General features: G+C 39.3%; 1 protein-coding gene across 1 annotated transcript; it reads right to left on the bottom strand.

The window, feature by feature from the left end:
* Positions 1 to 3,523: 3,523 nt before the first annotated feature.
* FAM124B (family with sequence similarity 124 member B) lies at positions 3,524 to 21,489 on the bottom strand. The gene is made up of 3 exons (XM_025165000.2): positions 21,357 to 21,489; positions 12,681 to 13,423; positions 3,524 to 11,504 (listed from the first exon to the last, which is right to left on the bottom strand). Exons 1-3 carry the CDS (start codon positions 21,436 to 21,438, stop codon positions 10,842 to 10,844), a joined length of 1,488 nt encoding a protein of 495 aa, XP_025020768.1. The 5' UTR covers positions 21,439 to 21,489; the 3' UTR covers positions 3,524 to 10,841.
* Between the last annotated feature and the right edge of the window lie 496 nt (positions 21,490 to 21,985).

Here is a 21,985-nt window from a genome sequence, read left to right as displayed (position 1 = left end):
GTTTCTTAGCTCTTTAGCCAAGACAGAAACTAATAGGCTTATTCGGCTGGTAGTGAAAGAAGTAGACAGGATATGATGGTGAATGAATTATAGTTATTCTTTTTAGCAGTAAGGGCAGAAAGCAGAAGAGTAAAGATTTCAAGCATTTTTCAATTCTGGGACTAAGCTGGTGTGAGATGAATGGTTTGGGAATGCCTGTAACATAAAAAAGGACAACTTGTCTATGGACTTTGCTCCCTATTGAGTTAGAGTGCTTTCCATTGCCTTTGACCTGATACAATACAGTGCTGACATAAAATCTACCATCTCCATTGTCAATTCCTGTATTGGGTCTGTTGCCTCTGTTCTGAGTCACTGCTGAAGGGTCCCTTGATTTACAAGTGTGCCATTTGTTTAAGGCAAGGGGATTAATGTGCTGCTCTGGCTTTGCTGCCCTCCCTTTTTAATACATCAAAAACAGCATCTATACACATATCGATAGTATTTTGTCTGTACATTTGCAACCATTTCCAGAAAAGTTGCAATAGCCTTGTACCATCAGAATCTCACAACACTTTAAGTTTAACAAATTTGTAATGGCATAATCTTTCTCAGATTATCCACTTCATCAAATATGAAATAATTGTAAACTGTGAGCTTAGAAGGAAATGAAAGGCAGAAGAACTGGACTATGATAGATGCCTTATAAACACTTGCCATTCACAAAATATTAACAAAACAAGCATTCTTGCATTGGCAAGCTGATTAACTTTATGTTATATATTCATTCTCTAGTCAAGCCATGGGAGATAATACCTGGATTTTCAATGTATTGTATTTCACTTCTTCAGTGTTAGAATTTGTTCTTGAAGCCTATGTTCATAGGTAGCCATCTCAAAAATCAGAGGAGAAAAGTGTCCCAGGAGATTAAAACATTAAAATATCAACATTCTTTTAGTGTTGATATTTCTTATCAGAGCTTTGTTTCCATCTAGATTTTTGACTGAGGTGGCCTGTTTATTCCTACTAGACAGCTGTAGTAAAATTTTCAGTTTCAATTTATCACAAGCAAAGATCAGCCAGACATGAGCAAAGAGAATAAACCCTTGATTTAATGGACCTTGGTTTAGTGGATTTCAGATCTAACATTCCAAATCTGTTTGTTCACTCTATGCTTTGCATGTGCATAAAATACCCATTCATCATTTTACACACATGTAAAATCCCATTTGCATTTAATGCACATTAACAGATAGCTCTTCCTTACATTAGTTCCTTAAATCAAGCATTTACTATATATTAACTGTTGATACTGTGTATGATGTTATTTCATGTTGCAATAATATTGCCAGTGAGGGCAGAGTTGGCATCTGGTCTGACTCAGTGTTTGAGTGGTTGACCTGTCCTTGCTTAGAGGAAGCCACCCAGCCTAGTTACCCACTTCTAAGCAGCAGCAGGTCACATCAGAGATCTACAGAAACACAGACCAAAAACTCTGCAGATGTCACTCCGTATACAAATATTCTGAGTAGAGATACTTTTGTACTTTGTACATAGAAGGTGCTAGATAAATTTTGAGCAACTGTTCCAAATAACAGGTGTGTGAAATAATCTTAGAAAGTTGTGACAGATATTCTATACAATTAACAAAAATCTTCAAGAAAACTTGCCATTTTTGACCACAAGATGGAGATGCAGTATATCCCAGTAAATATGAATAACCTCACTGGAAAAAGCAAACATTTAATTTAAATTAGAAACAGACTGTACCTTCTCCTGTTTCCAGTTAATAAACAAACTTCTCATCATGGCATTTTATGCACATTGATATACTCTTACAGTTGGAATTACATGGGAAAGATGAATCAATTTCATGTGCTGATTATTTTTTATTTCTTTAAAACATTTCTATTCTCTATAAGCTTCTATCTATATTCAAACATTCTTTCCCCCCACAGTCTGCTAATACAAGTGTATATATTTTTGTGAAAATTACTCATGTTTTCATGTGTTAATCTAATCTCATATTTGGTTTATTTTACTGCCAGTGTAATAGATGTTAAACCAATAGTGATTCCAACTTTTCAACTTTGCTATTAGAATAATCATGGAAAGAATACCAATTCCAAAATTTGCACTTCAGAGGAACACAGACCACAAACACTTTGGTGAAATTTAGCTAAACATTTATGCATTATCTTTTCTCCTATGTGAACATATCAACAATTTTGTGATCAAGTTCTCCTATTTGCACTTTTCATGAGCAATTAAAATAATTATCTTTGTTTTAGAAAAGTAATAACCCAATGTGAATAATTTCATGATATGTGTTGATATTTAAGATATCCTGTTAATACTTTCTCAAGTTTCTGTATTAAAATGTCAGAGGTAGTTTAAGAAGGAACCAGTTGAACTGTGGAATTCCAGTGGATTACTAGCAAATACCAATATACTTTCTAGGATTGTGTAAAATATTTAAATGAAACACTTTTTAAAGAATGCATCAACATGAATGAAGCACCTTTCTTCAAACTGTCGAAGTACCACTGACTTTTCAGTGCTTCCTGCAGCTGTTCTGAATGCTCTCCCCATTTGCTGCACGTTCATCTGAAGCACACAGAATACTTCCTCTGGGATGCAGGGATGTTAAGGGGCTGTACCTGTCATGAATGGAGAGACAGCTGGACTGGAAAAGCTGAGGCTACTTCATTCATGCCAATGTATTTTTGAAACTCCTTTTCCAAACATTTTGCAAGCTCTCATGTTTCTTGATGATCTATCAAAGTAGCAGCTGTCGCTCTTTACCTGGATTTCTCAAGCTCCACAAAACCTTATGAAGTATAAACTGCTTATCAGTAAACTTCCTAGGAGATAGCAGGCATCAAAACATCAAATAAATCACTTCAAATTTTTTCTGCTATAGAGAGTGATTATTCTGGCTGGCCTTCTTGCAGCATATTTCATGCTCTATATTGTGTGCCTGAACCACTGCAGTTGGTAAAGCCTCTGGAACATTAGAGCTTTAGATTCATATGAAAGATCTGAACTGAACCCAAAACACTGGCCTCAGGACTGAATGCCTAGCTCAGGATGACTCAGTGCCATATTGAGATAAGATGTTAAACCTCAATTTATCATGAATTGAGTCTGCACGTTGCTTCCCACATCCACATGCAGCTACAAGTTCCAAATGCTCCTTTTTCATGTTCAAGTCTTAAGTGGAGATTTACGTTAACGTTACTTTATTTCAACAAGCCAACTCCACCCTGCGTGAATTAGCATTTTAAACAAGCTGTAGTCTTAGGTTTATCTACGCTGGAGTATGTGTGTGTGGAAAGGAGAGTGCACCAGTCTGGGATTCCTTCTGATTCAATCTTGATACTCTAAATTCTGGTTTCTTATGGCATCAGAATAAAGCCATTACTTAGGAATACCTTAGAGGTGAAACAAATTCACTTGTACCCTGAAGAAAAACATATTTCCTTGGTTCAGGGATAGGTTCAGGGATTCCAGCAGGTACATCCCTGATGGTGGACAAGATTTCTTTTTTTTTTTTTTACATTTGGAATTTATTGCTTATAATTTTAAATAGTGTTTTTTTTAAAGGTCTGCTGCTCAATTAATTTTAAATCAAAGAACAGCATCAGTTAAAGATGTTTTCTTAAACATATTGGATGATCAAATGTAAGGCCTTGTTGCAAAGAATTGAAGCATCCAGTTGGCATAGAGGAAAATTGGCCACTAGGACAACATGCTATTTAGATGTCCATTCCACAAGCAGAAACTCTGATAGGTGGGATACTCTGGGAACAGTTTTCAATCAATCATTTAAGGGAACATCAGGTATCCTGCTGAAGAAAGTGTGGACCTACCAGTTTCCAAATCCTCTCATTCCCTTGGGATGCCCATAGAAACAGACAAACACTAGGTTGGCATACAGAATTTCCTCCCATAGCTGGCAATGGGAGGGAAGAAGAAAAATCTCCCCTCACTTCTTGTCTTGGCCAGCAGCTCTTTTCCACCTCTTTCCACATAGCGTTGCAGTTTTAGTTCCTGCCTTTGGCTGATCTTTATTTTATGTAAATTAAGTCATTTATAAGCAACTTGTCATTTTATATATGGCACATATAGCCTTAGGCAGCTTACAGTGCATAATAAATATGTATTTTGAGGACAGGACATAACTAATTGCTCTTTCCACATTAATCATCAGATATTCACTGAGTCCAAAATCTTACACTTAGGTCAGGGCATACTAGGCAAAAATCCAGAAGCCTTCTGCTTTGCCTCCAAGATGTTATGGGACACTGTTTCAGTTCCTTGGCAACAAGCTGATTGAAGGTTGGTTTTTTCTTTTCTTTTTCTTTTAAGTAACTCTGCTGCTAGTTTCAGGCAAGACAAAAGATGTTATTGTACCCTGACGCAGCTGAGCCTGTAACTTTGGAGCATCCTTTCTTATATCATCTCCCAAATGTCCCTTTTGCCTCCCCATCCTTGTGAACCAACTAAATGGCACCCGTGCTGTTAAAGTGCAGTGCAATTGTGAGTTCATTTAAACTGCTGCAGCATTTTGCATTGATGATGGTAAACATTTTTTTTTTATTACTCTACTTTCATAGAGCTCTTTGGAGCTAGACCCAGCATGGTTCAGAAATGAAGTCTCAATACTGAAAATTACAATTGCAAATAAGAATTAGAACAGCACTTTTGAGACATTTCTCAAATTATTTTCTCATTGGTAGCAGGAAAGTGGGAGGCACACTGCATACTAATTGGCTACAATGGAGGAGAAAAAAAACCCACAGTCCACTTAGATTAATTTCTAAAATTACCCTAAGCATTTTCCTTTCTATCCTGTTATTTCCTTTGGGATAGGCAAACTGAAATGTCTCATCAATATACCTTCTGTGCAAAAATTCATACAAAACCAAGTCATTCCATCTGTAGAGATGTTGTTGGCTTAGACTGATTTTTTGGTGATAAATGTATTATTAACACAGCTATTTAACAATCTTTCAATGTTTTGTTAAACTGCTAGAGATGCTTAAGGCTTATATTCAGAAAGCTAGGAGCCTAGAGATCTATAGTCCCCATTCATCAGGACTGTATTAGGTTCTGAAATCTGGCATAGACAATAGGTTGGTAGACTTAGACCTGATCTGGTGCAAGAAGGCAGTTGGTACAAGATGGCTTTCCATGCTCCTTCTGAATATTTAAACATATAAGCATGGCTGCTTCTATTTGGGGGCATTATGAATTGATTGAGGTAATAAATAGCTCATTATTTATAGGTCATTTATACAATTTATACAATTCATACTAAGAGCAATGTGAGTGGGACTGTGACACAGACCAAATCTGGGACTATGACAAATAGTAAGACTGACTGAAGACAAAAGTGGAAGTCCAGAACATTGAGAGGACACAAGGCTGCCTATCCTAACATATTCCTCCTTTTCTGTAGTCTAACATCTCACCAATAGGTGATTCACAGATGTACATATCATCAGAATTTTGATACTAGTAGGAATTCAAATAATAAATGGAGACATAAAATATGTTTACATGATTCGGCTGGGATGCAATTTTCATGTATGCAGGCCATCACAAACTTATACATCTCTCTTATCTGGTTAGTGCCAAGTCTGGGAAATTAGGAATTATCTATGCAGGTTGTCGTATAATTAAAGCAAATATAAAGCCATTCTGGAAGAACTAAGATGGACTGGATTTTCTGGGAAGCAGATTTAGTTGCCAACATTTGGGGGAAGTAACTCTAGTGGTCAGGACAAATTCATATAATCAAAACAGTGATCAATTTCTCCATGGAATTCCTATTATCTATATCTATGGAGACACTTCAGCATGGACTGGGTTCAAAAATAATGAATACAATGAAAATTCTAATAATTCCATGCAAGGCGTATCAGCTTTAAAAAATGAACTGCTGGTTGAATATACAGTACACTAACCATCTCTGATGTTGTTGGTTTTTAAAATATTCTTTGAACTGCTTCAGAGTAGTGATATAGGTGCCACTGGTTTGTTAGCAGCTAAATGTTTTGTATTATCTGTGATGCTATTTCTTCCTCACTCACAATGATGACACTTTTTCATTATGGCCAGTGCTAACTTTGCTGACTTCCATGTTCATTTGAAAGCCTCCACTTTGAACCTGTACCAAAGTAAAGTTTAGGCAGATATTTTTCACACCTGGTTCAGCCTTGGATCCTTTTCAAAGCAACACAATTTTAAAAAGCAACTAAGCTGCTTTATTAGTTTTGTTTAGCTAGAATAATGTTTTCAAGAATCAGCCTGTGAGAATAGTTAAGAACCTACTTCTTGTGCAACTTGCAGAAACATTGGGTTGCTGTTTAAGATGTCATACTTGGTGAAAGCCTCCCTCCCTCCCTCCCTGGAGTTGATGAGGTTTGTGTGTTCATTTTATGATGACAACTTTGTTAGGTACAGTACCTTGTACTGAGAGAGAATGAATGGCCAAAGCCAGTGATTTTCGTGATAAAGTGGAAATGTGAACCTGGACATCTTAACCATTACACTGGCTTCAGTTTATGACATTAGTTTGTCTTTGGGAAAGGATGGCTATGAGCCAATAGGATGATTGCATGTTAGAAGGCCAAATAGTTCAGCTCTTTTATATGTATGAGAAATTTCAGATATGGAAAAGTGAAAAGAAATGTTATGTTTAATATACTCCTTCAAGCATCCAAGCCAACTACTTATTAGAGTTCAAGTGGGCAACCTGAGGTTCAGGGATATCCCCTCACATTTCCTTTCTGGGATGATGCCTGGGACTCCTTCCAACCACATGGAATAGGGTGGTGTTGCTGGTTCCAGTATGGCTAGTTTCAGATGATCCATGTCCAAACTAAAACAATGGTGTTTCAGTTCATATCTGGAACAAACTGGGGTTGCATTATTTCAGGTATGACCTGAAATACAGTTCTTCTACAGGCAGAAGTGGTTTGCAGGGTGTATCTTCTTGTGTATCAACAAGAAATAGTGAAGGAAGTCTGTAGTGATGTCTGAGAGGAGGCAAGGAAGAGCAGGTGGGCCAGAAATGCCTTGTTGGGAGACTACTGCAGTAAGAGACAAGTGCACAAGCCAATCCGTTGGTGGCAGTGGCTAAGGGAGGGAGAGAATGGAAGATTGGGAATAAGAGGGCCAGTGGGATATGCCATGCTGGGGTATCAGCAACAGGTGAGGGGAAACTGGTGTGGGGAGGAAGAACCTGCAAGGATTATGGGCAATTGGCTGCACTGGGAATTTCAGAAGGTGGCGGGGGGAGGGGGGCAACACATATTACTTTTGCCCTACTTACCCTATAAAATCATTCTGGAATCCCTCCAGATACCGTTTTGTCCAAATCCCTGAACCCAGTCCATGGCTAATCCAAAATGGTTTGGCAGAATTTCTGTAACATGATGGTTTGTCCCAGGTTTGAAACAAAAGATGATTTATATTTTGTTCACACTATTTGGAAGCATGGCTGTCATCAGTGAAACACTACAATTGAGTCAATGGTTTCATCTGAGAAAGGAAGGACAGGAAAATAAATTTTAGGAAAGCTGAATAATTGGACAGATGACTATACGTTCAATTTCTGGGTTCTGCTCTAAGATATTGCTCCATATAGCTCAACCCTGCCTTCTCTTGATGGGCTGCAGCTCTTCTAGCTCTCAGTAAGGCACTTTCTCTGGTCCTGCTACTCAGACTTTGCTAAGAAAGTACACCTGTTACCAAACAACACTTTCTTCTGTGCAACCAATGTATAAGGCCCAGACCTAAAATAATATTGATTTCATTTCCTTTATGCTATAAACATAATTAAAATTACTTATCATGCTTACTCTCTAATCACATATTTAATCACCTTTTCTGTCACACAAAAGGTACAACAACCAGCCTTGGAACTGGCAATGCAGATATCAAAGTGGTGGGATAGCTTCTCCCTTTTATAGGATCACCCATCAAGAGTAAAGGAACAAGTAGTCAAAAAATGCGGCAGAGACTAGCATTTGATAGAGTAGCCACAAAGGCCTTGGAAAATGTATTCAGATGCTATGCTGTGTTTAGACCAGGCCTGCACAAGAGGGGAAAGGGCCACACTGATAAATTAAAAATCATTGTGGGATGCAAAGCAATACCTGGCACGCCAGCTAGAAGTTTGGTGGCTAGCAGAGCAGCAATAGTGCTGGAGCTGGTGGTGGTGAGGCTTGGAGACGTTTGATAGTGGCAGTATTGCTTTTTTAAAAATGCTGGCAGGCTGCACAAAGCTGCTTGGAGGGCTGCATGTGGCCTGCAGACCACATGTTGTGCAGGCCTGGTCTATACTTACAAAAATCAGAATCATGCAAGCCATGGTATTCCCTGGGACACTCTATGGAAGCAAAAGCTGGACTTTGAAGAAGCAGGACAGGAAGAGTATTGATGCTTTTGAATTTGGTGTTGGAGAAGACTCCTAAAAATATTGTGGATAGCCAAGAAAACAAACTGATGGATCATTGAACAAATCAGAGTTCTCACTGGAGGCACAAATGACTAAGCTCAAATTATCCTGCTTTGGATATATCATGTAAAGACCCAGCTCTCTGGAAAAAGCTCTAATGCTAGAAAGATGGAAGGAAAGAGAAGAGGATGACCAGCAGCAAGGTGGTTGGCGATGGGTACACTGTTGGAAGACCTGAAAGACCAGGTTAGGGACAGATGGTCATGGAAAAAATCTGTCTATGGGCTGCTAAGAGTTTGCAGTGACTTGATGGCACGTAATCAATCAATCAATCAATCAATCAATTGCCTTCTGTCACATTAAAATTTTAAATTTGGTAATATCTTTGGAGATCTTTGGGGGGCACCCAAGGTTTTTGGGTGTCACATGCGATCTGGGGGCCTCACACTGTCCACCTCTGCTTTAAGCAGTAGAGAAAACTGCTTCTAATGACAGTCAGTACATTGATAGCACTATCTTACTTTACTTACCGTATTTTTCCGACTATAAGACGATACTTTTTTCTAAAATCCTTACGCTAAAAATTGAAGGGCGTCTTATTCAAGGAAATCAGCCGAGGAGAGAACTGCACGGTGGCAAAACTGCCCATACTTTGTCTCTGTGAACGGGCTTCCTCCTATTTCTAGCCTCCAATCACGAGTAAAATAGCTTGAGTCTGCAAACAGACTTCCTCCAGTCATGAGCCTTATGTAATTGACGTAAGCTGATGCTGAACAAACCAATTAGAGGAAGTCTGTTTGCAGAGACAAGCTATCGGCAATTTCACTCGTGATTGAATGTAATCAGTTATGCAAAAGAGCATGGAAATAAAGCTGCAGAGAGACGGTTTGGACCTCCTCCCACCGAGTGTATCAGGTAAATGTTAACTAATTACTAAATAAAAATGTGTTCTGCACTATCTTTAAAATATTGATTTCTTAATTTTGGGTTGGAAAAGTGGGGGTTGTCTTTTACATGGGGACGTCTTATTGACGGAAAAATACGGTATATAGATGGCGATTCTTTATTGCCAAGCTTAACTCATCTGTTCAAGCAAGTGAAGAAAGTCACAGCCATATATGCCATTGTTCTTATAAATATACTTACAAATCATCCTTAATATAGCTCAGTTTTCTGATTATATATCTAAGTCCTCTGGCACACATGCTGAGAAAGGGATATGGCATGTTACTTAACAAGAAGCCTAGTGCACATTTCCCTGTCCTCTAGGATTTATCAAATATCATCAGCTAGACAGAAATAACCCCATAGCTCAGGTAGCATTAATATGGTAGTCAGAACAGCAGCACTACATTTTCCACCAAGGTGCCTAAACTGAGCTTCAGGACTAAATGAGCTTTGATCAATCTTCAGAGCAATCTGCAAAATTTGCCACCAGGCTTTAATATGAACATAAGGAAAACAAATGGGCAGTGGAATCATCAGTTTATCTTAAATAAGTTGATTTACATTTAAATTAAGTGTAATGACATGTAGCTTTTATCCTGGCCTCAGACATACTAATCCTGTCCATTCTAAGAAGCATAGCTTTTGGACTGCCATTCAGAGGCCAGGTTTACAAGTGTTCCCCTGCTTTATAAGTTGCATTTTTAGCATTTAGCAGTGGAAAGACATCAGAAGATACACATTCCAAAGGTTTATAGTTGCATTTTTATACTTCTGACATCAAGATGTAGCAAAGGAGGCATGGGGGAAATGAAGAGTAATAGTAATGATGGCAAAATGAAAATAGCTATATTGTTTTCAATACTTTTAAACTCAGTTGCGTGGTATGATAAAAGTTAAACTTGAACCTTGGTGATTTTGTGAACATGTGCAAGTGTTTTCTTAGTGGCAATATGAAAATGTTTTGCCACTGCCTTCTTCTGGGATATTTCCTGGAGGTCCTACCCAAGAACTAATCAGGTCAGATTCTGATTAGCTTCTCAGTTGAGTCAAGATTAACCAAAGCACTATTCTCGTCATCCTAACCTGGTGCCCTTCAAATTTCTCCTAGACTTTCCTAGATTGGGTTTTTCTCCTAGATTTTCTAGTGAATTTTAGTAAGTTCATGCTGCATTAAAATGAATGGCTTCTTCCAATCTATTGCACAATATCCTCCAGTAGATGAAATTTCTATTGCAAACTTGTTCCTTTTCTTTTCTCCAAATTCTAACTTTAATCCAAAAACATTTTTGCTCTCTTGACAACTACTTTTATAAACCTCTCTTTGTAGCACTAATATTAAAAGGTAGTACAGACTGCTGGATTATTTACATAAAAACATAGCATACAACTGTTCTTTATGATATTCCAAAAATAAGGCACTAAAAGTCCATATGGAAGTTTCAAATCATATAAAGAACTCTTCTTCATCTCTCTCATTCCCATGACTTGCTCCTGATGTCCTCAGCTGAACATGACTTAGTCCTGATCTTTTATTAATTTCAGCAATACCCAATGACAATAGAGAGTTCCTGTCCTCAGAATCCAAACCTGCTCTCACGAATGAACTGCTTGGTGCCTGGGATTGAAGAAGTTCTTTTTTTAAGTCTTTTGAAAATCTATTTAGGGGAGAGTTAGCACATTTAAAAGGTACTACTCTCTTCCCTGTGTCAACATTAGTCTCCTCCTCCTCCTCCGCTTTGTTTTGGCATAGCCAGAGCTCATGGCTGGAATGTCTCAATTTAGTGCCCAGGTTCATTGGGGAAGGGCCTAGATCTTGCAAAGAAGAATGTGCTAGATTATACAAATTGGAGGAAGAACTAATGCTGTTTTGTGAAGGGCTGAAAATACTTGCTGGAATTTGCACCATCCTCCTTGTGGATTTGTTTCTATTCTTCATGGCTCGGAGTGTCTGATTTTTCTGCTGCATAGCAGTTCTCCTGGGAACCATTGAAGGTATGCTGGAGCATAGATCACAGTGGTAATGGGGAGGACCTTTCTCATCAGTGCTGTTGTGCCAATTAGGAGATAGAGACTGAGCTCCATTGTGCTTTGAGCCTGTGCTCTGAACCTGTGGATGAGAAAATAAATTAACTGCATCTTGACAACAGTAATACAGTCAGATCTACACCTGATCCTGTAAATGTATCAACGGCAAACCAGTAATTAGAGAGTTCTACTAAGGACACTGGTAAGGAAACAACACACCTAGCTCTGAGTTTCATTATTAAACTTTTTTGAACCTGTCAACATGATCCTCACATTTTAGTGTGTATTCTGCCCATATTTCCTTCAAATATGCTTTGCCAACTGTTCAAGTTACCAGAGTACCCTTCAATAAAAACTAAGGAATATTTCATATTTATTAGTTTCAAGATGAGATGGCATGAAGGGCACAAATGGGCAGCTGCTAAGAGTCCACAGCCCAGCAGGGGACTAAAGGATCCTATGAATCTGCTGCTCCTTTTCCTCCATTGCAACCAGCTTGGAACAGACAATAGCAATGGTTGGGGATGGGGGGAGGACGGAGAGGAAAAAGCAGAACAGTGGGAATAATTAAGCAAACAAACTTTGAAATGATATATCATCTCTTGCACCAAATCAAAGGATTGATTATTACTTTAAAATGTTCTACTGAACAAGTCTATTTTTTATTAGTCTACTTGTTCACACATACTTATGATAATTTTTAAAAAGCCTATAATTCCAGGCATGGACATTAATTTTACATGTTATTGGATGAGTGGCTAGCCACAAGCCTGCTGTAGTCTAGGTGTTTTCTGAAGGATTTTGTTTAAAGACTGCAAACTAAGGGAGAATTAAAAAAAAAAGTTTAGTTCATATTTAATTGCAAAGAACATTAATATTTTGTCATTGCAAATCAGCTGTATCCCCCAGAAGGTTTGGCTTTGAAGGATTTCCAAACTCATAACCGCATGCAATTTAAATGGAAGTACTGTCTGTACCTCTGAAAGTCTTCAGAGGAGTCATACCAGGTTTTTTGGAGGACACTGTTGCCTCAATGCTTCAAATGTGCTTAATCAATCAATCAATAAGGAGAGCTGGTTTCTTATGCCAATGAGCAAAATGCCTCTACAATCACTTTGCATATTAAATATCAATTAAATATATATCTGAAGAACAAAATTATCTGTGAAAACAGCAGTATCACCTATTGCTTAGTGTCCATTCTAAAGACAATAGAAACATTCTGTCTTTCAGTATCTATTGCAGTGACAAGAAGTACCTGCAGCAGGATCTTATTTCCTTCATAGTCTTCAGTTTGCCACCTAGTATTGCTTATTGGGACACAGGGATTGGGCAAAAGTGGGACCAGCTCTCCAATTTCATACACTTTGAACTGTAACACTGAAGATTCCTTCGGGTCAACACTCATCCCCAAAGGCAGCTGCTTCAAGCAGAACTGAACCACAAGGCTCTGTGTTGCATACAGTAGAAAGGCACAGAAGCTGCTTTTCTGGACAGACGCTTCTTTCTGCAGGATTGTCTCATAAAGCCTTACTGCATCCTCATAATTATCAAAGCTACAATAGAGAGTGACACGCAGGATTTCCATGCCATAGTGAACTTGCCTCAGGCCCCATATTGGCATATGCTCATCCAGTCCATAGAAGTCCTGATGGTCAAGGGCATGGGGAGATAGCTTCCTGCTGGAACACTCAATGTGGACAGGCTGCCAAGGTGGATGCTGGAAGAAGTCATGGACCTGGAAAAACCGCTCTTCTCCAAAGTCCTCATGCAAAAAAAGAAGAACAGAAGTACTAGGAAACCTGGAGCTCTTTTGGCGGTATGTCTCATAATACTTAATTGGAGAAGGGCGTTCTGAGACAAGGAAGAGGCGAACATCCAGACAGATCCATTCTTGAAGCTGATCAAGAACTTGTTGCAAGTGTAATGCATGTCCAGTGTTGGCAAGCAGATGCACAGTCATCCTCATGGAATCTCCCCTCACATCCATTGCACAGTGACCTTGAAATACAAGTAATAACATAATCAGTGCTCTAGTGCCTATTGATTATGGGATCATACTTGCACAATAGCCACATTAAAAAGATCAAAACTTGCTCTTCCCAGCTAATTCTCATTTAAACACTTCTGTAAGCTTTACAAATGTCGGTACAATGCAGACCCTCAGCTTCATCCTAATGTTATGATCCGCACATTAGATCTAAAGTTGCAAGTGGTGAAAAGAAGGAATATAAGGTCTTCTATCTCCTAAATCGAGCAAGAGCTCAATTTACTGTACCATTTCATGCTTTCAAATACCTTGCATCTTTCTTCCAATTTTTTCTGGGCTATCTATATACAGTACATCTGGCAAAAAGTTGGGATAAACTATCACAGAGTTTTAGGGAAGGTAAAAAGATACCTTTGCTCATATCATATAAATGATCAACTGAAATCTTGCCAGTTTCAGGGAAGTAATCAACTTGCTTGGATGCTGCCATGGTCTCATGTAAATACAAGGTGATGTTTGCATTCTAAAGGCTCAGATTTTTTTCCATCTGTCTGTGCATGCCTGCTTTACAAAGCCAGCAATCTTCCTGTGACAACACCCTTCCTGGGCTGTGCTGATAAACCATTCTTTTAAAAGACGAAAGGAAATTGGACAATTGCAGAGAGTCAAAGTGAATACCAAAGATAACAGAAAGAATCTCAGGAAAGACAAGACTTGAAGGAAACAGATTCTAAATACCAGTTTGACTAACTGCTGCTCCTTACAATGCCATCTGGCTCTCTTCCAGTTATTCCAGAGGCCTCATTTCCTCACGCTAATGAGTTGAACATATGTGCCTCCTAAAGATGTTTGATGCATAGTTACCAGTTCATGGATTTGGGATCAACCTTGAAAATGCCAATATGATCTTTCAGAACATATAGATACATGAAAGCTGCTTCTGGACAACTGAAGCAAAACCTGACAACTACTTAGGTAGTTCCAAGGAGGTTCCAATTCATGGGAAGTGGCCATCAACAATATGAACGAGGGCCAGTTTAAATGATACCTTAGACATGAAAACACTCACAGAAAAAATAGCTCATCCACAGTAAAGTTTAAATAAGAATTCAGCTTGTTATCATTAAAACTGTGATCCATAACATTAACACTATTTTAGAGCTGTTTATTTCTTAACAGTTATCTCTCATTCACAATTTCTCCCCTGTTCTTGTCCTGCTAAACTATAGTTTCATGACTAATATCACAAAGTAATTTGCAGTTCTTCTTAAATGATCAAATGCTTGCCTTGCCTTGTATTCTTAGAATCACCTGGGGGAGGGGGGAACATGACACATGGATAGCAAATCCAGCATCATTTTAACTGCCCAGATCTCCCTTATAAAATGAAACTTTTCTGGCTCTTACAGCCAGTATGAATAAAGATTTAAAGCAAATAACATATGCACATGATCCAGGGCAGTATTTCAGCTAAATAATCTACATTAGTCCTTACCTAATATGGGATGGAGCAGAAGGTTTATCACAATAGTTATAAAGGACCTTTCCATGACACCACCCAGTTCTAGAGTCATATGGCCCATTAGGTTTTTACAGTCACCAGGAGATTTCAATGGCACGCAAATAACTAAAGAGTGGCTTAAGTATCTGTTAAATCAACAATGGGCAAACTTTTTTGAGTAATCCGTAGTGGTCCTATGTTATGATGGTTGGAGCTTAAGCAAACAGTGGATGAGTTCTGTCTTTGTCCTTCTCCATCTCTTCTCCGCTATGCTGCAGTTTCCTTGTAGAGTGCTTCAGAATTAAGCTGCGAGCAACATGCAGCCTTACCCCCACTTTCTGTGTTAAATGAACGAATTAAAAATAATAATAATGGAAAAGGAGGTTGGAATCTGTCAGAAAATCTGGGTGTCCTGCAATGATTGCACAGTGGCTATTGTCTCAAAAGATTATATTCCCCACTTGTAAATTAGATAAAGCAATGGGGATGTACTTCAACACCCCTCTTCTCAAAATTATAAATGTAATTTTATATATTGTATTTTGTTTTACTACAACAAGAATTAGTGGCTTAGATCCAATCTTTGGAGTTTCTTAGAAGTAAAGTGGATATTAGCAAATCCCTTTTCAAAATTGCAAAGAACATACAAAGGGTTGTTTTCCTCATAATTCTGCTTTGTTAACATATATTTTACTATGTATTTTCCAGATCAGTCTGGAGAGCTTTGAAAGGGAGAGAGAAGTGGGCTGGGAAATCATGCTATATAACAATTATTCTATTACCCTTAATTGTCACCTCCTTTCTGTTTTCCTGAACAACTTTCTCATGTGGGTGTATGCTAATGCCCTATCTAACTGAAAACTCTAATTTTCCCACGAATGTGGGAATTTATTTTCCTAGCAGTTAATCAGGTGGGTTCATTAATGTTATATCGAAGTTTAACTCTCCTAATGTCTTCATGTTCCATATACCCACATGAAACTTTGGCTGGGAATGATGGAAATTGTAGTCTAGGGTTGTTGTTTTTTTTAATTTTAAGAGAAGGATACCCCAGGTGTGGATAGGCTGCTGTGACTTTCAGGCAAGTGCATTTTTTCACTTGCCACACATTTCTATTGCCAGGGAGTGCTTAAAAGTTTAAAATATCCTTGATGCGTTTTTTACTGGGCACACTATTCAATTCTATTAAGAGGAAGATATACGGGCATACCTCACTTTATTGTGCTTTGCTTTACTGCACTTTGCAGATATTGCTTTTTTTTTCTTTTTACAACTTTGTGGCAACCCTGCGTCGAGCAAGTCTGTCAGATGATGATTATCATTTTTTAGCAATAAAGTATTTTTTAATTAAGGTATGTACATTGTTTTTTTAGACATAATGCTGTTGCATACTGAATAGACTACAGTATAGTGTAAACATAACTCTGATGTGCACTGGGAAACTGAAAAATTCATGTGACTCTCTTTATTGCGATATTCGCTTTATTTATTTGTCTGGAACCAAACCCACAATATCTCTGAGGTATGCCTGTATACAGGCACAGAATATAAATTACTTTGATTTCTTACATTACTTATACTTGTCCTCTTTGCCATCAGACTTATCAACTAGTTGCTTAGAAAAGTACCTTGTTTAAAGAATTGCAGTACTTGGATACTAACAGATAATACTCTTTAGGAAGTGAGATGCAAGAAGACACCAAAAGATATACAGTGGGGCAAAAAAGTATTTAGTCAGTCACCAATTGTGCAAGTTCTCCCACTTAAAAAGATGAGAGAGGCCTGTAATTTTCATCATAGGTATACCTCAACTATGAGAGACAAAATGAGAAAAAAAATCCAGAAAATCACATTGTCTGATTTTTAAAGAATTTATTTGCAAATCATGGTGGAAAATAAGTATTTGGTCACCTACAAACAAGCAAAGTGTCTGGCTCTCACAGACCTGTAACTACTTCTTTAAGAGGCTCCTCTGTCCTCCACTCGTTACCTGTACTAATGGCACCTGTTTGACCTTGTTATCAGTATAAAAGACACCTGTCCACAACCTCAGTCACACTCCAAACTCCACTATGGCCAAGACCAAAGAGCTGTTGAAGGACACCAGAAACAAAATTGTAGACCTGCACCAGGCTGGGAAGACTGAATCTGCAATAGGCAAGCAGCTTGGTGTGAAGAAATCAACTGTGGGAGTGATAATTAGAAAATGGAAGACATACAAAACCACTGATAATCTCCCTTGATCTGGGGCTCCACACAAGATCTCACCCCGTGGGGTCAAAATGATCACAAGAACGGTGAGCAAAAATCCCAGAACCACATGGGGGGACCTAGTGAATGACCTGCAGAGAGCTGGGACCAAAGTAACAAAGGCTACCATCAGTAACACACTATGCTGCCAGGGACTCAAATCCTGCAGTGCCAGATGTGTCCCCCTACTTAAGCCAGTACATGTCCGGGCCCGTCTGAAGTTTGCTAGAGAGCATTTGGATGATCCAGAAGAGGATTGGGAGAATGTCATATGGTCAGATGAAACCAAAGTAGAACGTTTTGGTCTAAACTCAACTCGTCATGTTTGGAGGAGAGAGAATGCTGAGTTGCATCCAAAGAACACCATACCTACTGTGAAGCATGGGGGTGGAAACATCATGCTTTGGGGCTGTTTTTCTGCAAAGGGACCAGGACGACTGATCCGTGTAAAGGAAAGAATGAATGGGGCCATGTATCGTGAGATTTTGAATGAACACCTCCTTCCATCAGCAAAGGCATTGAAGATGAAACGTGGCTGGGTCTTTCAGCATGACAATGATCCCAAACACACCGCCCGGGCAACAAAGGAGTGGCTTCGTAAGAAGCATTTCAAGGTCCTGGAGTGGCCTAGCCAGTCTCCAGATCTCAACCCCATGGAAAACCTTTGGAGGGAGTTGAAAGTCTGTGTTGCCCAGCGACAGCCCCAAAACATCACTGCTCTAGAGGAGATCTGCATGGAGGAATGGGCCAAAATGCCAGCAACAGTGTGTGAAAACCTTGTGAAGACTTACAAAAAACGTTTGACCTCTGTCATTGCCAACAAAGGATATATAACAAAGTATTGAGATGAACTTTTGATATTGACCAAATACTTATTTTCCACCATGATTTGCAAATAAATTCTTTAAAAATCAGACTGTGATTTTCTGGATTTTTTTCCTCATTTTGCTTCTCATAGTTGAGGTATACCTATGATGAAAATTACAGGCCTCTCTCATCTTTTTAAGTGGGAGAACTTGCACAATTGGTGGCTGACTAAATACTTTTTTGCCCCACTGTACATTTATTTTTTTCTAACTCAGATTTTAAAATATTTTAACTGAAACAGCTGGAATTTTCTCTTCCCTTTGTCTTTCACTCATCACACAATCACAGTGCTGCAATCTAGTAGTCTATGCAAAATAGTTTAATTGGATGTTTTGAAAACTTGCATTTGCAAGTAGAATTAAATGTTTCATTAAAATTCATCTTGGTTCAAATCCTACAACATCCTTAGCATTCAATAAGAATATCAGTTTAGGAAGATATGTGCACAGTTCCAATTCTACTAAAACTCAAAATATGATTGGTGGTCAGGCAACTGCTAAAATCACAGCTGTATCAACATACAGCTTTTGTATTTCAAAGTCAACAAGGAAACTGTGAAAGTGTCAGGATTACATTTCCCAAAGACCAAAAACAAACAAAAAAAAGTACCTAACCTCTGTAGTCTTGTTTTCAAAGCATTATCTCATAAAATTATATGCCACAGAACTGAGCCATTTAGGTCATTAAGTTCAACACCCTACTCAGTGCAGAAATACAATTGCAGAGGAAAAAATATCAATAATCTGTGCTATGCTGGTGACCCTATGCTGATAGCTAAAAATGCAAATCATCTACAACCTCTAGTAATGAAAGTCAAGGAGCACAGTGAAAAAATAGAACTACAGTTATATACCAAGATTGAATAATAATAACAGGTACCGCAATTAGCCTCAGAATTGAAAATGAAGACATTAAAGTGGTGGAAAGCTTTTAGGATTAACTATTAACAGTAAAGGATCTAACAGTTAAGAACTATTAGCCGATTAATACTTGGTAAGGTAGCAATGAAGACCTTGGAAAAAATATTCAGAATCCAAAATTGTCTATATCTACAAAGATCAGAATTGTTCAGATGATGGTTTTTCTTTTTGGCATACATGCAAAATATATATGATGGTTTTTCTTTTTGGCATATATGATGGGGTTTTTTTTTGGCATATATGCAAAAGTTGGACTTATAGAAGCAGGACAGAACTAGTATCAACACATCTGAACTTTGCTATAGAGGAAGACTTTTAAGATACCACAGGTAGCCAGGAAAACCAACAAACAGACCATAGAACAAACAATGCAGAATTTTCAGCTGAGGCACAAATGACCAGACTCAAAATGTCATATTTTTTATATATTATTTGAAAATCCTTGAGAAGTCTATAATGTTGGGAAAAGTTGAAGGAAAGAAAAAAAGAAGATAACCAGCAGCAACGGGGATGGATTCTGTTATTACACCACTGAATGCTGTTGAGGAAGCTCATCCTGGAGAGAATCCACCTCTGTGGTTACTAAGAGGTGACACCAACCTGATGACTCTTAATCCATCTTCTACTTGAACACATCCACTGGCGAAGAAGCTCATTACTTCTCTTGCACCACTGTCACATTGCTCTTAAGAAGTTTTTCCTAACTTTCAACTGGCCTCTGCTATCTCATATGTTCAGTCCATTATTCTATGACCTGAGCACTGAACAAGAGATAATAGGTATTGACCTTCCTTTATATGATTTCCCTTCATATCTTTGAAGTCACTTTTTCTCAAAGACCTGAAGGTCTTTTTTTCTCAACATTTGATAGGCAGAAGGTAGACTATCATTCATAGTGGAACACTTGCCAGCTTTTGATGCATCATCTGTTTCCAAGTAGTCATAAGCTACATTGCTTCCACATTGTCTTTTACCACCTACTCAAAGCACGCTTTCCATAAAACTTTAGGTGTAATTCCTTAATCCTTATCTAAACTTAAACAAAGCTTAATAGCACAATTTTACAGATGTCTGTTCTGAAAGCCCACTGTGTTTAATGAGTTTTACTTTCAGCTAAATGTGAATATAAGAACACAGCTACATTAAATAATACATTTGTCTCCATTACTCTAACTTGGGGAAGGGATTAATTTACATTTTTCTAGAACTTCTGTGTAAGCTAATGGCTCTACATTCCAAATTACTTGATTGTAAAAAGTTCAAGCTCTTTACCTCCCCTTCTTTATTTCCATGGGTGCTCAAAATTGTTCACATAATAGTTCTCAATAAATTGTGAACATGTAAACAAACCAAACCAAAGTTAAGTATATGACATTTCACAAATACCAATAGATAAAATAAGCATAAACATAGTATCCCCTTCATGTTTATTTTCAGCAATGAAGTTAGCAATTACAACAGGTTCCTTATAGTAACTTTTACATGTTTCTCTCCAGCAAACACACATCCATAAGTTGGAAAAGAGAAAACAGGAAGTGTATATAAATTGATAAAAAGAAAGCAGATATACAATAAATGGTTTGTCCACAGGATGATGGACTAGACAAGCCTTTGATCTAGACATGCAATATTTCTTTACAACTAGGAAGACTTATCACTGCAGTTTAAAGCACTGTCCTTACTGCTTCCAAACTTCATTTAAAACTAATCAGTTAGTTTATATTACTTTTCCTCAATCTCGTATTCTACAGGACTGTTGGACTCCAACTCCTATCACACCAAACCAACTAGTGGTTAAGACGCCAGGCTAGAATCCAGGAGACTGTGAGTTCTAAGTATGAAATCTGGCTGGGTGACCTTGGGCCAGCCACTCTGTCTCAGCCCAACTCACCTCACAGGGTTGTTGTTGTGGGTGAAATAGGAGGAAGGAGTATTAGGTATGTTCGCCGCCTTGAATTACGCATAAAAATAATAAAGGCGGGATAAAAAAATAATCTTAAAAAAACCATAGCTGTTGGGTGCGGCTGACCGGGAATTATGGGGTTTGTAGTCCAAGGCGCGGGGAAGATCGCAGGTCAGAGGAAAGCCGACTTCCAACGGGCTTCGCAACTGAAAGGCTCCCGAATATTGTTGGGGGGATGGGGGAGGAGAAAGGAAACGACTGGCAAGCCCCGGCAAAACTTCGGGAAACAAAGGAAGAACCCCGGAGCTGCGCGGCTGCCAGGCTAACGCCTCCGCACACCGCTCGTCTCCTCGGTCCCTCTCCCGCCTGCTCTGCTCTGCCCTGCTGCAAAAGGAAGGGCAGCGTTACATGCCGGACGGCGACGGGGAGAATTAAAAGAAAGCCGAGCTGCGGGTGCTGCCTAGGCTACCAAACAACAGACGCACTCGCGAACAGCGTCCTACCTTCGCCAGCAGCGCCTCGCCCACCTGGCAGCGCCGGCCCTCGACTCCATGCAGCCTCCACGGCGAAAGCATCTCGGGGCATCTTTCAGGGCTCGCTCGACGCATCAGCCAACGAGAGAGGAGAGCGGCTGCCCTCGCGTGCCCCTCCGGCGCGGTGGGCCCGCCTCCTTGGCGCGTCACGCAGCGGTGGCCCACGGTGGGGGCTGCTTCCCTCGAGCTCGGCGGCTGCTTGTCAGGTAGCGCCTGAGGGAGGAAAGGCGAGGGCAGGCGCTGGGCACGGAAGGCGGCAGGACAGGCTCAGGCCGCGGCGTCTCGAGGGGAAGCTGGGAAAGGGCAGTTGCTCGGCGCTTGGCGTTGCTTTAGCGCGCTATGCGAAGCCAGCCGTTGGGATTGGGGGCTCTGGCATGTGGGGGAAGCCGGCCAGTTCGGGGTATTCCACGGTTAAGCATGATGTGGGACGCGCAGCCATCCTGTGCCATGCTTACGAAGTCACTTCTAATGATCCAGTACCAAGCAGTAGCTGGCTTTGAGGAACAGCTTTTTCCGTTTCTTCTCCGTCCTCCTGACTTTCAGTTCAAAGTGAATTACCGATTGGAAAAAAGAATCGGTTTCATTGGTAGCGCTTCACA

This window comes from Python bivittatus, unplaced genomic scaffold (genome assembly GCF_059951505.1).
Source record: "Python bivittatus isolate LINGU-HERP-01145 unplaced genomic scaffold, Pbiv_v1 ctg000980_np1212, whole genome shotgun sequence".
NCBI lineage: Eukaryota > Metazoa > Chordata > Lepidosauria > Squamata > Pythonidae > Python > Python bivittatus.
Note: the sequence above shows the minus strand (reverse complement) of the source record. Positions and strands in the feature narration are given on the sequence as shown.

Bases quoted from the DNA above. Each gene is read 5' to 3' on its own strand.
- FAM124B (XM_025165000.2), bottom strand. From the start codon at position 21,438: ATGCCCCGAGATGCTTTCGCCGTGGAGGCTGCATGGAGTCGAGGGCCG. The intron at 13,424-21,356 runs GTAGGACGCTGT...TTGTATTTCAAG, and splicing joins GCGAGGCGCTGCTGGCGAAG to GTCACTGTGCAATGGATGTG. The intron at 11,505-12,680 runs GTACTTCTTGTC...TCTCATCCACAG, and splicing joins GAAATAAGATCCTGCTGCAG to GTTCAGAGCACAGGCTCAAA.